The sequence below is a fragment of the Brassica rapa genome, chromosome A02, assembly GCF_000309985.2.
Source record: "Brassica rapa cultivar Chiifu-401-42 chromosome A02, CAAS_Brap_v3.01, whole genome shotgun sequence".
NCBI classification, from domain to species: domain Eukaryota; kingdom Viridiplantae; phylum Streptophyta; class Magnoliopsida; order Brassicales; family Brassicaceae; genus Brassica; species Brassica rapa.
The window spans coordinates 4,449,017-4,463,760 of record NC_024796.2 but is presented as its reverse complement, the minus strand read 5'-3'; the positions used below and the strand labels follow the sequence as shown (position 1 = coordinate 4,463,760).

The window sequence follows — 14,744 nt, the reverse complement described above, 5'->3', positions numbered from 1 at the left end:
CAATCATGCACTTTCTAAGTATTTCTCTTTACAATACCTATAATGGATTAGCATTGTTGATGATCAACGAGGTTATAACTCTACATAAACAATAAACCACGCCTAAATAACAAAAAATTACAAGAGCAAAGAGTAACTTACCAAAGTTTTATCAACATACCTACCAACTCGAGTCAACTTTCAAGTTGTAAGACTTTTTTTTTTTTTTTTTTTGAATTAAAATGTTAAATTTAAACTAAAAAAAAAGACCTTTACATAATGTTTCTTAATAGTATAGAGAGACTAATGCAAAAAATCAAAAAAAAACATCTTCTCCTTAATTTTCTTCTATCTTGTACTAAACCAGTATCTCAACCCTCCCTCCAAATCCGAATCCCCTTGTTTTTGTATTGTATAAAGCCTGTTCCTCATACTCTTCTCTATCATCTTCATCAACAAATCATGTGGAATAACAGGTTCTCCATGCCTCCTTTTATTCCTTTCCCTCCATATGCTGTAGACAGTTAGTTGAAAAGCATATCTAATTATGAAACTCTGCACTTTCGGTCTCCCTGCCCTTGTACAAACCACAATCAGTTCATCCCATCGTACTGTAAATTCGTTTTCCAATACTTTCTCCATCAACTGCCTCCAGACAATACTAGCAAATGGACATTCGAAAAACAAATGCTCTTTTGTTTCCACCGGAGTCTGACATAGAACACAAGATGTATCCACATTCCCATTCTAAAAGCTCATACGGTCCCCCGTTGAGAGTCTGTCATGCATTGCCATCCATAAGATGAATGAAAATTTAGGTGTGGCGTGTTTGAACCACACCACCGTACTCCAACTACAAGAAGCATGCTTTTCTCTAATAATCTCCCAGGTCTCCTTCGATGAAAAAACTCGTTTGAACTTTCCTTTACTATCCATCCATAGAGAAACATCATCTCCTGAACCCCAATTTCCTTTGTACTTCTCAATCTCATCCTCTATTCTATTCAATAAAATCACCCGATGGTTTCTTCTTCTATGTCTCCTGCACTCTTCCATATTTGCTTTTAATGGAATGCCCAAATCATACTGACCACTTCCATTTAACAGATCCCAAATACATCCAAATGAAGACCAAGACTCAAACCAAAAAGAAGCTCTTCTGCCATTATTCAGCTCCACCCGATATAACTTCTTAGCAGTCTCTCTATATTTTAGAATCTTCTTCCACATCCAAGACCCTCCCTGAGTATTCTCTTTTACCATCCATATGGAGCCTTTCCTAATGAGATAAGTCTTGATCCAGTTTACCCAAAGTGATTGAGTCGAGAGAAGCCGCCATAATAACTTCAGACAGCACACTTTATTTGTTTCCTTCAGTGGCTTTAACCCCAAACCCCCTTCTTCCTTCTCCCTGCATACGTCCTTCCACGCAATCTTAGCCTTTCTCCCATTAAGATCAGAGCCCGACCATAGATAAGCAGAGCAAAGCCTCTCAATCTCTTTTATATATCCACTCGGTAACTTGAAAGCTGCCATCCAAAAGTTGGCCAAGCTAGTAATCACTGACTTTATTAGTTGCAGCCGTCCCGCATATGATAGATATCTACTAGTTCAAGAACCAATTCGCTTCCTGATCTTCTCAACTAAGGGAAGGAAATCCAAAACCGTCATGTTTTTTGTAAGCAGAGGTAACCCAAGATATCTCACTGGGAGTTTCCCTGCCTTAAATGGAAATTGATCTAAAATCTCCTCTTGGCGCTGTACTTGAATACCGGCCATGAAGAGTGTAGATTTCTCCATACTTATTTTTAAACCACTCATCCTGTCAAACTCTGCAAAAACATCAAGAATCCCCTCAAGTGATCTCCTAGTACCATCAAATTCAAACAAACACATGTGACATCATTGGTGCTTTTCAGCTTTCAGTATCTTGGAAATTTTTGATTTCACACACTCATGCTTATCCATATAGACAATCACTAGAAATCTGTTCAAACTCTTATTAAGCGAGCTATAAATTCCCCATTGACCTGAACTTTGATGCAGTGTGATACGTCTTCCGGAGAGATAAATTATCGCTTTTGTATATTAATTTTTTAAAAAGATATTACTAATATTTTCCTTGGAATTTCTTTATCTTCTAATCAAGGCATATTCAAAACCAAATTAACTGCATTTGATTTATTCCGAAACAGTATGAAAGTTTCACATCAGTTACTAAAAGCATATTATCATAAATAAACAAGAAATAAAGAGTTATTTTGTTTCATAAAAAAATAGAGCAAAAAAATCATGTATTGAAAAAATAAACTTACATTTGTGCAAAATATTTCTGTTTGGAATACTATATTAATCACATGCCAGATGTTTGGACGTGAGACTACATTAATATTAGAATAATATTATCCTGTAAATTTTAAGTTTGTTGGTTTTTATTTTCATAATATAAATTTTTAAGTAGACTTATTTGATAGAGGTGTTTTTTTTAAAAAATTTGATTATGTCGTTTAGAGTCATTTTAATGCTTTTTTCATGAATGCTAGCTAAAATGCTTTTTTTTTTCATGAATGCTAGCTAAAATGCTGGGGGTTAAAGTTTTTTGTTTCCGTTTCCAGTCAACTAATAAATTTAAAATTGTTGTCATACTAAAGAACAATGAAATTTCATGTCCAAGAAACAAAATAAATATGACATTAAATGTACAATTAAATGTACCGTCACGAAAAAGAACAATGCATTTTCTATTAAAATCACAAAAAGGATAATAATTGAATTAAAAAGAATTGTGGAACTAGGGTTTTGCTGTCAAGTGTTTTACGGTATTACTCTTAAAAGCGCCACCCAAAACACACACCCACACTCCCTCCTTTGCATACTTTTTTGCTTCCCGGCTCTCTCTTTTATCACATTGCCTCTGATCCAATTCAATCGAGCTTCTGATCATGGCGGAGACCGAGAGATCATTAGCCGATGATCGAGAAATGATCGGCCACGTCACTGGCTCCGAGACTAAGTCTCCGTGGAAAACAGCTCCGATAGAGCCCGCCGACGCACCGGTAATGGGTGCTCACTCGTGGCCTGCCCTCGCCGACGCGCAACAGCCCCGTCCTAAGAATCCTCCTCCTCCTCCTCCGGCGGCGGCGGCGGCTAAATCCATTCCGACCTCAATCCCAAATCATTCTCAGGTCATTCAGTAAACCTATCGTTAATGTAATTGGATCATAGCTTTGCGAAACTTGATCGAACTATAGCTCTTATCGAATTTAAAGTTCACGTCGTCTGTGATTCACGCGCCTTTAGAATTGAGTTTATTGTTTGATCTGTAGGCTGTAGTAACTGGTCATGCTAAATCTAAGGCTGGTGGAAAGGCTAACCCTGCGCACAAGAATCCACCTGGCCGTTATTCAAAGCCAGGCTCGAAGAGCAACCAAAGTGGTCCCACTCCTCCTGCTGCTGCTGCTTACCCCATGCACGCTGTACCTTATCATCCACCTCCTTTTCCACCTATGTCGTATCCCACTGGTCCTGATTTTCCATATCCTCTTTATCCTCCTTACCCTATTCCTGGAGCTCCTGCTGCGGAGTCTGGGAGTGAGAAGCCAGTGCAAGCCTCTCCTCTTCCACCACCTCCTCCTCAAGGGGAGCCTAGACAGCATCAGAGGGGTTTTGGCCCAAGAAACATGCCGCATGGACCTGCTGGTGGACCTAGGAACTTTGTGAGACCTCCGTATATGGGGCAAGGTCCTGGGTTCATGGTTGGTCCTGGTCCTGGCTTTCCCGGTAAGATGTTGATTCTCTCTCAACGGACAGGTTGAGCATATCTAGAGGATAATAACTAAATTGCTGTATTTTTTTTTTGTTTCTTCATTTGACATAGGTCCTGTGTACTACTTGCCGGGTCCACCCCCTGGAGCTATAAGAGGCTATCCTCCACGCTTTGGTCCATATCCTGGTAACCAGGGTCCTCAAGCTCTGTCTCCAGAACAACTCGACTTAAAGGATAGAGTCATAAAACAAATTGAATATTACTTCAGGCAAGTTATGCGTCTACATCTATATATTTTGTGCTTTTAATACTTTCTCCATGCCTTGAGTTCATCTTTGATGGTTAATAGCATGTCACCTTCCGTATATTGATTCCTTTTTTCAGTGACGAAAACCTTCAGAATGATCAGTACCTCATTTCCTTAATGGATGAACAAGGATGGGTTCCCATCAAAATCATTGCTGACTTCAAAAGGGTAAAACTCGTAACATAAGCTTGTCTTGCTGTGCATTACTCTGTTTTGTCATCTGCATTTTACACAAATGTGTTGCTTTTAATTTCTGTATTCTTACTCTTGAATTACAGGTTAAGATGATGACCATGGATGTAGAGTTTATAGTCTATGCGTTGAGATTTTCTACTTCTGTTGAAGTGCAGGTCTGACTACCGTAAGCCATCTTGCTTGTGTTAGTAATAATCAGACGTTGGGATTTTCTAATTCTGTTGAAGTGTTGGTGTTTTATAGGGTGACAAGATACGAAAGCGTGACGAGTGGTCTAAGTGGGTTCCTGCATCTAAAAAGTCGGCCTCTGAGGAGAAAATTGGAGACAATGACAAAGATTCCTCAGAGAGTGTAACAAGCAAAGATAACTTTAAAAACTCTTTAAAGCCTACTGCGTTCTCTTCAGAGGTAGAGCCTTTTTTCCTTTAATTAGAAAACTGCCAACTTTTCGTTCAAGTTGATAGCTTTTCCGTTTGTGGTACAGGGAGCTCAGTCATCAAGAACCAAAAGTGATAATCGGAAATCATTATCAGACGAACAAAGAAAGATGGATGTCTTGTCAAGCGATTTTTCAAACACATTCTTGCTTGATGAGGAAATGGATCTGGAGCATAAAAGCCCAAGAAAGAGTGGTCTTTCCATGTCCAAAAGGTAGTGTGTGCACGTCTTGATTATTGTTGATATTGCTTCATCCCTCTTTGTTTTTAAATATTGCTTCCTATAAATGTGAACCTGAAACTTCATATAAAGGTTTTGGAATTAATGCTTTGGGTTCTTTGAATTTCTGTAGGATTGATGATGAAGACGAAGATATTGCTGTTGATGATCATGATATTCAGAAACTTGTGATTGTTACCCAGGTATTACACTGATGGAACTTGTTGCCTCTATACTTGAACACTTTGTTGGTGGAACTAAGTCTTCATGTTTCATTGTATGCTGGACAGAATAGTGGAAGAAGTGATGGCACTGGAATCAGTGGAACAAAAGCCAAAAACATTCCCAAGGAGCTTGCCTCCACAATAAACGATGGTCTATACTACTTTGAGCAGGTTAGGCTTTTCGTTGACAAAATGATATGATTGTACCTTTTCTAGAGTCTAGTTTCTAAACACCAATCTGATGAAACAGGAGCTCAAAAAGAATCGATCTGGTCGTAGGAAGAACATTTCCCATTTGGATAACAGAGACGGAAAAGTAAAAGCTGGGGGAGGATTGAACACTAAATTAGGCGAAAATTCTGCTGCTAACGGTGGAAGTGAAGAGCATAGCATTAGGAGGAAGCAGAGTAAGGGAGCCCACAAACACCATACGGCACATGCACGGAGGTTCTTCTCGGGCAACATGAGAAACCATGGGGCTAGTCTCAGTTCTCATACTTCAGAAAGTCCGCCTAGTAGCTCCATTGGGTTCTTCTTTGGTTCTACACCACCAGACAATCCTGGGTCAGTATCCTAGCAATTCCATGATATTCCCAACTTATTCTTAATTTTAATCTGCCTTTTCATTTTTAATAATTTTGTTTGTGTGACGGTTTACAGCCAGAGGCTTTCAAAGTTGAGCTCGTCACCACAATGCTCTCTTTCTGGCAGCAGTCCACCTGTGGGGTCTTTACCAAAATCATTTCCACCTTTTCAACATCCCAGCCACCAACTGCTGGAAGACAATGGGTTCAAACAAGAAAAGTGAGTATAGTTATTCGGTTATACTACTTGAGTTTATTGTTATGGAGCATTACTTTTGTGAGAGAAGATCTTCTAATCTCATTTCTTTTTCTTTCCCATAGGTACTTGAAGTATCGCAAGCGGTGCTTAAATGATAGAAAGAAGCTGGGGAGCGGATGCAGTGAGGTAAACCATGCTTTCACCTTGGTCTCTTATGAGAGATAATTCTTGGAAATGTGTCTCAATTTTGGCTGTTCTGTTTTCAGGAAATGAATCATTTGTACCGGTTTTGGTCCTATTTCCTCAGAGAAACGTTTGTCCCGTCTATGTATGAGGATTTCCAGAAGTTTGCTCTTGAGGATGCAGCTGGCAACTACAACTATGGGTTGGAGTGTCTCTTCAGGTTTTATAGGTAATACCTTCATCCGTTTTCCATCTGATAAGCTCTCTAGTTCAAACCCAATCTCACCAACTTGCTGCTCTATGTCTTTAGTTATGGTCTGGAGAAGCAATTCGAAGAGGACCTTTACAAGGACTTCGAGCAGCTAACGCTTGACTTCTACCATAAGGGAAACCTATACGGCTTGGAGAAATATTGGTAAGGGCTCTCTTTTTTGTTTATAGACAATTGGTTGATCGTTGGTGATGTCTCTTAAGAAATTATCTCTTCTGCAGGGCCTTCCACCACTATCGAGGCCAAAAAGAACCAACCATAAGGAAGCATCCTGATCTAGAGAAGCTACTGAAGGAAGAATACCGTAGCATAGCCGACTTCCGAGCAAAGGATCCAATCACCAGCCATAAAGAAAACAAGTCTCACTAATGATTTGAAGAGACGAAGGGCAGAGAGCCAGAGACATATCATAGGCTTCTTGCCACTGAGCAAACGATCCTCTCAATCTTGACCTTAAAAAATTTTTTGCATCTCTTTCTGGGGAAGTGACCAAAGCTAAGTGAAGCTATTCGCTCTGAATTTTTAAAAGGATATATTTTCCCTTGGGTGTTTTTCTTTTCTGCAAAGACAAAACAGAGCTTTGACTGAAGAGGCGTGCGTTCATCTTAGACAGAGTTTCGCCCTCTCCCCAAAACTTGTAATCTTTTCCTTTTTGTATATATAGAGATTTCATTTTCTATTTGCTCAGTCTTGGAACAAAAAGAGAGGTGGTTGTAGTGTCTCTGTAGTAACAGCATGAGATTTGTTTTGTTCAAACTTCTATTACATTTTATTTTTGTAAATTGTCATATTTGCGTATCTTGCATCTTTGTCGAGCACAACTCCTAGACTAGTTCCAAATGTAAGAAAACACCTCATATGAGTAGTATATTTTGAATAACTTCGGTAGCGTTACCTTTGATATAAACATTTTATTACTTCCTTTGTTGCAAGTTTAAATTTATTCAGTTGATAAGACTACCAAGCTTGGGCCAAACTGGAGAGTGAGTTAATGAGCTTTGGTTCCATTCCATTGAATCGCTGCGAAATATGAGGTTCATGAGAGTGATCTTTGAAGCTTGTTCTGAGGAAGCACGGATAGCATTACTCAACCCCCCCTCCCTGTTCCCAGCCCTCGCACCTTTGAATTATAATCTTGTGCAGACATCGGCCTGTTTTGAATAAATGGAGCCTAGAACATGTCTCTGCATTACGGACCAAGTGTTCCAGCTTGGCTGTCGAGTTTGATTTCAGAGGAAGCTCGCTTAACAGCATAAGGAGACAATGACAAAGAGCCTCATGCTATGGTTCCCGGGAACCTGTTTCTTTTTTCTTTTGATGGCACAAAGTGGCATCCTAGTTCTTATTTTTGCGGTCGATATTTATGTTTGTTTCAGTTTCAAAGTTTGTATGAACCCTACACTACAAGTTATGCAATAAACTAAGCGTTAAAAAAAGACTACTAAGGTTAAGCAGTTAAACCGCTAAAAACAATAATAATGTCTTAAAATTCCACCGATTTGATTAAAGCATAGATCAAATATCCACAACCAACGCCCATCAAAAGATCCAAAACACACAGAAGAAATCATAAAGAGTACTGAGATATAAGGGCCGATGAAAAAGAGAAGTGGAAGCATCGACCAAGAGCGTTTAAAGTTTGGTTGGTACGATCATAAGCAAAAAGAAAGATAGAAGCCGTGGTAGACTGGACTGTTCCGTCAGCAGAAGAACATGGAACTTGCAACCTCCGGGTTCAACTTTGGCATGGGTGGCACAGGCACTGCCCCAGGAGTCGTGATCCCGCCATGGCTCGATGATGTCTCAGACAAAGACAAGTCCTCAAACTTCATCACAGTTCCCATCTGTGCAGCCGCCAAGTGAGCATAACAAATCGGTGCAACTGCAGAAAAGACACAAGGAAACTTGAGATACTTGCGCAACCATCATGCATTCAGATTATTGCAGGTAAGAACGCAGTAAAATTAGTTGTGGTTCATTCTCACTAATACTAGACATCATAAAGTTCAAAAAACAACTATAGATGAGCAGAGACACAGCAATTACATGCCAAAGATCTTAACTATCAGCAGCAATCAATGGAGGCCAAAGACATTACATGCCAGAGATCTAAACTATCAGCAGCAATCGAGAAAAAGATATGAGAGCTTACCGACTGAGATGGCAGTGGTGCTCCTCTGGTAGCTACAAGTATCAAACCACACAAGTTTAGTATACATCGGCAACACACCACAAACAAATGTTTCAGATAGAGAGCTAGAAAAGTGATATAATGCTTACACATATGACAGCGAATGCACAAGTTCCTGGAGGTCATCTGTGGTAAAGTTGATCTCATCGTACAGCACATGGTAGTGTGTTGGCCTTGTAGTTCCCTAATACATTCGAAATCAACAGACCAGTATCAAGCTTTCGTTCAATTCATCAATACAAAGGAAAAACCAACCGATGAGGCATGTTACTTACAATCATCCCCGCATGAGCGCAGAGGTAGAAGTCGTTGTTCCGAGGGTGACAGATCTTGCTGTCAATGATAGTCCCTGCAGGTCAGTTAGAAACAGGTTTCAGAACTCATTTACAAGATAAGATCAATCATGCATAAGATCAATCATGCTCAGGTCAAATGGATTATACCTGGAGGAACATTGTCTGGTCCTTTATCCTGGAAGAACTTGGTGTGGTGGTTCTTCTGAGCAATGATCACTGTAAACTTGGGGTTCCATTTTTCATCGAGAAACTTGCATGCCTATTAGCATAACCCACAAGAAAAACAGGTCCATAAATATTCAACTGTATACTAAGGTCAATGAGGCTCAAGAATCATCATCCATACCTGCATCATCTGATCCAACTCGATGTTCAGAACCTGGTTGAACTGGGACTCACTCACACCATCCCTGAAAATGATGATGTGGTCTGGTTTCCTCTTCTGGGAGCTGGAGTAAAAGTCGACCAAGAGCTCCCTGAAAAGAGCACAAAATCCGTAGTTACATTGATGCCATGTCACGAGCTACTACTAAGACAGCACAACAATCCAAGAAACTGACCTGAAAATTCCCTCGTCAACCATCTTCTCTTCTTTGCCAGGGACAAGCTTGAAAAGGTTGTCGATCATTTCCACTTTACGAGACTGTGTGCGCACACATGCCCTGTACTTTGAGATGAGTGGCCATTGCCTGGAGCTCACCACCTATTGTTTCCAAACAAACAAACATCAAGTTACTAGAGAGATAGAAGAGTGAACTCACAATCAACAGAAAACAAAATGTAATCTTACCGCAGCAACAGATGGCACATCAGACTGGCCAGGGGAACCATGGGAAACATCCATGCCGACAATGATTGTAGGAACTTGCGTAACTGACGGCATTGCCTGTGAGCGCTCCATAGTTAGCAGTGAGTTTAGACCACCGAGCTACATATAGGAAACAGTGAAGTCAGTTCAAGCTTTAAGGTCTTTATAATCTTTATCTTAAATTATAACTGATTGAAATTTCAAGCTTTAGGAGATCACCTTGGCGTTGATCTTCAGGAGAACGTTGGTGAGGTACTGATCATTGATTCTGGCGGTGGGAGCAATGCACTGAGTCACGATTCCAAGCTCAGCAAGGTTCTTCTTCTTCCAAGGACCTGAAAAAAACACAGACGATTATGTGAGAATCAAGATACGATGCCACTAGTCTCTCTTATTTAATGGTAGAATGCTTTTACCATAAACGTTAGAGTTCTTCCTTTCTGCGAGGATGCAAAGAAGGAACTTAGGCTTCCCCGGGAGCTTAGACTGTATCTGCTCGAACATCTTTTCAACTCTGATGTGAGGTGGTGCACTCCTGAACTGAGCATTTTCTTGAAAGACCACTTCGTAAGGAGGCTCCACGTTCTGAAGGAAGAACAAAAACAAGGGAGGAATTAGTAACTGGTGCATATGACTGAGTTAAATATAGTAATCAATGATCCCTTACAATGCCTTTCATGTTGCCGCAGCGAATCAAGTCCGGAATGAGCCGGTTTGTGTCACAGCGAGCGGAGAAGTTCACCACAGCCCACCTAGTGACAGTGGTTGGCTCAACCAGTTTCTGCAAAGAGATTCAATGTTAGTATTAGAGGTTGAAACATTTATCTAACTGAAAATTTAATAAAGTCCATCCACCTTATTGTTGAAGTTCCAACGCCCATTGCGAGGTTGAAAGTCCTCTCCATTGCCCACTCTCAGCTGTTTGGAAACAAGGAAAGATATTTACATTAAACTTCCAGATTAAGACATGAAAAGATACACAACAAGTATAGAAAAAGGGTAAGTCACCTTTGGTGCTTGTAAGATGCGGCCCTCCACGTGGGTGAAGCTAGAGCCGATGCTGACACCACTCTCTTGCAACACCAAGTCAGCATTATAGTTGCTGTTCTTCAGACCCTGCAAGATGAATCAGATCACAAATCAAAATTTGACAGAAAAAAAACTTCAAAAACTCTCAAAGGATAATGGACAGAAGACCTACAGTGGTTAGAGATGTCATCCTTTCCAGTGGCTTCTGCCTAGACTTTTCAACCAGGGAAGCCCTCTGAAGATTGGTAAGTGACTTTGTGTAGCGCTGGAGACTCACAAGCTCACAGTGCTGAAAAAAAAAACCCAACAAGAACTGTCATGAACCGTACAAGCATAATCCGGTAAAAGAAGGAACAACAATGAACTAGAGTTACCTCAATGGGGATGTAAGTAGGGCGCTTTGGCTTGCCAACGTTGATGCAAGGGAAGTCACCAGAGTACTGCAGTTGGATGTTACGGAACTCGGTGAAATACTCAAACACAGTCGTCTGATGCTCCACAACTTCGCCCATATCGTTCTTGGAATTCCGAGAGAACCTGTATCAACCAAAGACAGACCTGTTAGAAACTTCTCAAAGCGACTTCAACATGTGATAAAAAAGATATACACTTGACATACATTTGCTCTTTGCAGCGATTTTCACTAAGTCCACTAATCTTGTACTCTCGGTTTGAGGGAGCAACCTTGACTCTGAGATTCTTGAGAACACGTCTAGCCTGATAAGAGAGAAAACCAGATAAGTACTTCTCATCTGTAGAAATTCAATAGCACAAATGAAGCGGACGATGTACCTTGTTCCAGTCAACAGAGTAGGGGTCTTTCACATTCTGATTCGCCAGGAGAAAATCAACCACAGGGCCAGGTTGTACAACCATGGTAGTTGAAGTGTCTACACAATCAAGAAACCAAAGTGTTACAACCCAAAAGACTTTAACAAACATTAAATTCAAGATAAGATTACCTATGTTCAAGGACAAGCCTCCCTGAGTTGTTCGGAAGCTTGAATGGAACCCTCTGACACCAACAACACCTGCACCGATTGGTACAAAGTTCTGGGCGTCATTATGGAAGAACGACTGCCGAACTAGGAGACAACCTCTGCAAAAAACAAAAGTCAGAAGATGTGAATTACACCAATCAGGAAAACGAAGGTTGTAATAAAGAAAGAAGTTGAGAAATAAGCTTACTGTCTAGCTGCACTCTGTCTGAGAATGACGTCAAGCACTCTGATCGCATCTTGAAGGCTGTCCGTTTCCTTCCCTTGGAGAGCGGCTGCAATAGCGTGCATGGGTATCTTAGCCGCATAGCTTATCTCCACCATGAACTTCTTGGACTGATTGGGCCTCTTTGATCGTTTCCTGTCAGCGTCATTAGACTCATTCGGGCTACCGTTTCCAGTGTTGTTCCTGCCAGATAAAAAGTATATTATCATCACATCTTTATAAAGCAGTGAATATATGTTAAAAGGAGTTTGAAGTCTCGAACCTGCTAGAAGGAGCGTCTTCAAGAACGACAGAGAAGTCAAGTTTGTTGCTGGGAAGAGGACCAACGGTGAAGAGAGTCTTCTCGCCATCATATGCAAAGTACTTGGATCCCAAGTCAGTTTTATAGGTCTGCTGAACCTTGTCAAGGATCTTCCTACCGATACCTTTAGCTTCCACCGGACGGCCATCTTCATACGTTATAGCAACCTGCATCCAACAATCACAGAGGAGACAAAACAAGTATGTTAAAAGCATTGAACCATTAGAGCGAGACAAATAATACATTAGAGGAGGAGACAGGAAGCATTACACTGTAATGGAAGAACTGGCCGTTGGCGTTGTTGAAGTTCACTTTGAAGTGATTGGTGAGAAGAGGAATCCTCTGTCCTTTGGACCCAGTGCCACGCCGGGCCATCGGAAGGAGAGTGTTCTTCTTGATGGACTCCACCTCGGGAAGAAGGTTTGGAGGAAGGACAGGTGGAGGAAGCGGTAGCGCTTTATCTTCATCAGAACCCATATCTGCAAGGCACAAACAAGACAAGACCCAAAACATATAAGATAAATGGAAAAAGCAACATTACAAACTTTTTTTCCAAGAAAAATAAAACGAACACTTTTAGCGTCATATACACATCAAGCGGCTAGATGACAAGTGAAAACAAAAGAAACCCATCTCAAGATATGAAAAAAGTTTTAAACTTTTCAACAGATTGTGATAACCAGAACACATCAAAGAAGAGATCTACGTGACAAAAATAGAAACCCACAAAAAAAACCCAAAGTTCAACTTACAGCAGGTAAGATATAAGAACAGATTATTAAGAGCAGAAACAACATAGAAACCATGAACCGAGGGATAGATCTACGTGCAGATGGAAGATAACTGTGACAAAAACCCTAAAACCCCATGAAAAACCCACTAAGAAAAATCACAACTTTAGAGCGATTCACAACATCAGCAGCAGAAGAAACACGAAGACTAAGAAGCCGTACACACGAAATCGTTAAGAGCAAAACCCGAAGGGCTAAACAGTGGGTATGCATGGGAGAAAGACATTAGAAAAGATTTTGACTAAGAAAGTCTGTACCTTTAGCTAATAAGAAACGGCGAAGACGAGACGGAGAATAAACCCTAGACGCTAGAGCTACGGCGAGAGAGAAAGAGAGGTTTCTGCGGTTTGATTTGGGGGTGGTTTGCGAGAGCCTGCAGCTTCTTCTCTCCTACGCTTTGTTTTAAAGAAGCAGACTCAAAACAAGTAATAATGTGGGTCCCACTTATCGTTATTATTAATTTGGCCCCTATATTCCTGGATTATTATATTTTTATTCTTTTCGTTTCCTTTGTCCTATTGTTTGATATCCGTTTCTCCTCCCCTCACGTGTTTACTTTTTCTATTGTTAAGGAAGGAAAAAAGTTAATTACTTTTGCATTTATTGTTATAAATAATTTGCTGAGCTTACTAGCGCTTAGCTTAATTAAGGAATCAAATATATGCACGTTCGTTACACATACCATAGAGAAACTATTCTATGTATATAATAACAAATCAGATTTTTCCAGGTCAAATTAAAAGAACTATATTATCCTCGTTAACTGGATGAACGTGTGATACGAGTGTAGTGTTTGGTTTAGCTTCCGTTACTGGATATAACGGTAGGTAACCCATGCATATAACATCATCAAATAACACATATTAGTATATATTTTCTCCACTTTTTTTTTCTCCAACTCGTTTCATATACCTTTGGACTCTTCTTTTATGGTTACTAGGTCCGTGTCCGCGCTACGCGCGGATAGTGTGGTTCTATAATTTTCCTTTTAAGTTTATATAATATATGATATCATTTGATAAATTTATTATAAAGAATCTATAAAATTTTGAATTTGAGAAATAGGTAGAGATCATGTTGTCCCTTTATTAATGTTTTGTTGATGGTCTCCTTTGCCTCAAAGCTATATTTACAACACATCGATCTGAAAAGTTTATGGTTTTATTTAGAAAAGCAAAAAAATGTCATAAGAAAGCATGTAGACAGTTTAACTTTAGAAATACCATTTAATATAAGACTAACTTGAAGAAATCTAAAAATCCTTTAGCTTCATTCTAAACCTAACGATCAAGCATTTTGTTATTTTCTTTATAAAAAAAAATTAAAAGTAATATATGTGAAGGTATGTCCGTTTGTCGAGTGTACCATGAAATATCCTATAGACATAAATAGAAAATTGTGAGATGATGGTTAGAGTTGGGCTTGAGATGCCATCTTTAAGTTGGTTAATTTCACCACTGATGTGATGCGCTGGAGATGGCCCTAAATTTGCAACATAGTGGTTGTATGCTGGTTAGTGATGTTCACTTTTATTTTTAGTAGTGAATATACGATTGTCTGTTTTATAGATTCATGATAACCTTTTTTTTTTTTTCTTAACAACATTTACTTTGTTTTGTTTATGGTCTATATAGCTGTGTTTTACCTTTTGTTTGAAACCACTGCATGTACTACTTAATGCATACGGATGTGAGTTTTGGCTTGCCTCACTATAGATCTCCAATGCATTCTCCATTCAC

The 14,744-nt window shown here is 39.8% G+C and overlaps 2 protein-coding genes across 3 annotated transcripts; one reads left to right on the top strand and one right to left on the bottom strand.

Annotated features, from left to right (window-relative positions):
- The first annotated feature begins 2,770 nt into the window (after positions 1-2,770).
- On the top strand, positions 2,771-7,165 carry LOC103851404 (la-related protein 1A). Of its 2 annotated transcripts, XM_033286052.1 has the most exons (16): positions 2,771-3,164; positions 3,306-3,759; positions 3,857-4,013; positions 4,130-4,220; positions 4,331-4,402; positions 4,491-4,655; positions 4,732-4,781; positions 4,812-4,898; positions 5,038-5,107; positions 5,195-5,299; positions 5,379-5,692; positions 5,789-5,932; positions 6,034-6,097; positions 6,178-6,323; positions 6,405-6,509; positions 6,587-7,165. In XM_033286052.1, exons 1-16 carry the CDS (start codon positions 2,922-2,924, stop codon positions 6,732-6,734), a joined length of 2,415 nt encoding a protein of 804 aa, XP_033141943.1. In that variant the 5' UTR covers positions 2,771-2,921; the 3' UTR covers positions 6,735-7,165. The 2 variants fall into 2 exon arrangements, with proteins under 2 accessions (XP_033141943.1, XP_009126508.1); XM_009128260.3 differs by having other exon boundaries at positions 4,732-4,898.
- A 658-nt stretch (positions 7,166-7,823) lies between these two features.
- Positions 7,824-13,391, bottom strand: LOC103851403 (protein argonaute 9). The gene is made up of 22 exons (XM_009128259.3): positions 13,263-13,391; positions 12,485-12,693; positions 12,176-12,381; positions 11,878-12,096; positions 11,652-11,788; positions 11,482-11,579; positions 11,309-11,406; positions 11,064-11,226; positions 10,862-10,978; positions 10,669-10,776; positions 10,516-10,578; positions 10,328-10,441; positions 10,077-10,245; positions 9,880-9,995; positions 9,643-9,780; positions 9,413-9,555; positions 9,199-9,328; positions 9,000-9,111; positions 8,832-8,905; positions 8,646-8,740; positions 8,518-8,549; positions 7,824-8,247 (listed from the first exon to the last, which is right to left on the bottom strand). Exons 2-22 carry the CDS (start codon positions 12,689-12,691, stop codon positions 8,066-8,068), a joined length of 2,721 nt encoding a protein of 906 aa, XP_009126507.2. The 5' UTR covers positions 12,692-12,693; positions 13,263-13,391; the 3' UTR covers positions 7,824-8,065.
- Positions 13,392-14,744: the final 1,353 nt, after the last annotated feature.

Bases quoted from the DNA above. Each gene is read 5' to 3' on its own strand.
- LOC103851404 (XM_009128260.3), top strand. From the start codon at position 2,922: ATGGCGGAGACCGAGAGATCATTAGCCGATGATCGAGAAATGATCGGC. The intron at 4,403-4,490 runs GTCTGACTACCG...GGTGTTTTATAG, and splicing joins CTACTTCTGTTGAAGTGCAG to GGTGACAAGATACGAAAGCG. The intron at 6,510-6,586 runs GTAAGGGCTCTC...TCTCTTCTGCAG, and splicing joins TACGGCTTGGAGAAATATTG to GGCCTTCCACCACTATCGAG.
- LOC103851403 (XM_009128259.3), bottom strand. From the start codon at position 12,691: ATGGGTTCTGATGAAGATAAAGCGCTACCGCTTCCTCCACCTGTCCTT. The intron at 12,382-12,484 runs GTAATGCTTCCT...TGTTGGATGCAG, and splicing joins GCCAGTTCTTCCATTACAGT to GTTGCTATAACGTATGAAGA. The intron at 10,246-10,327 runs GTAAGGGATCAT...TTCTTCCTTCAG, and splicing joins GCGGCAACATGAAAGGCATT to AACGTGGAGCCTCCTTACGA.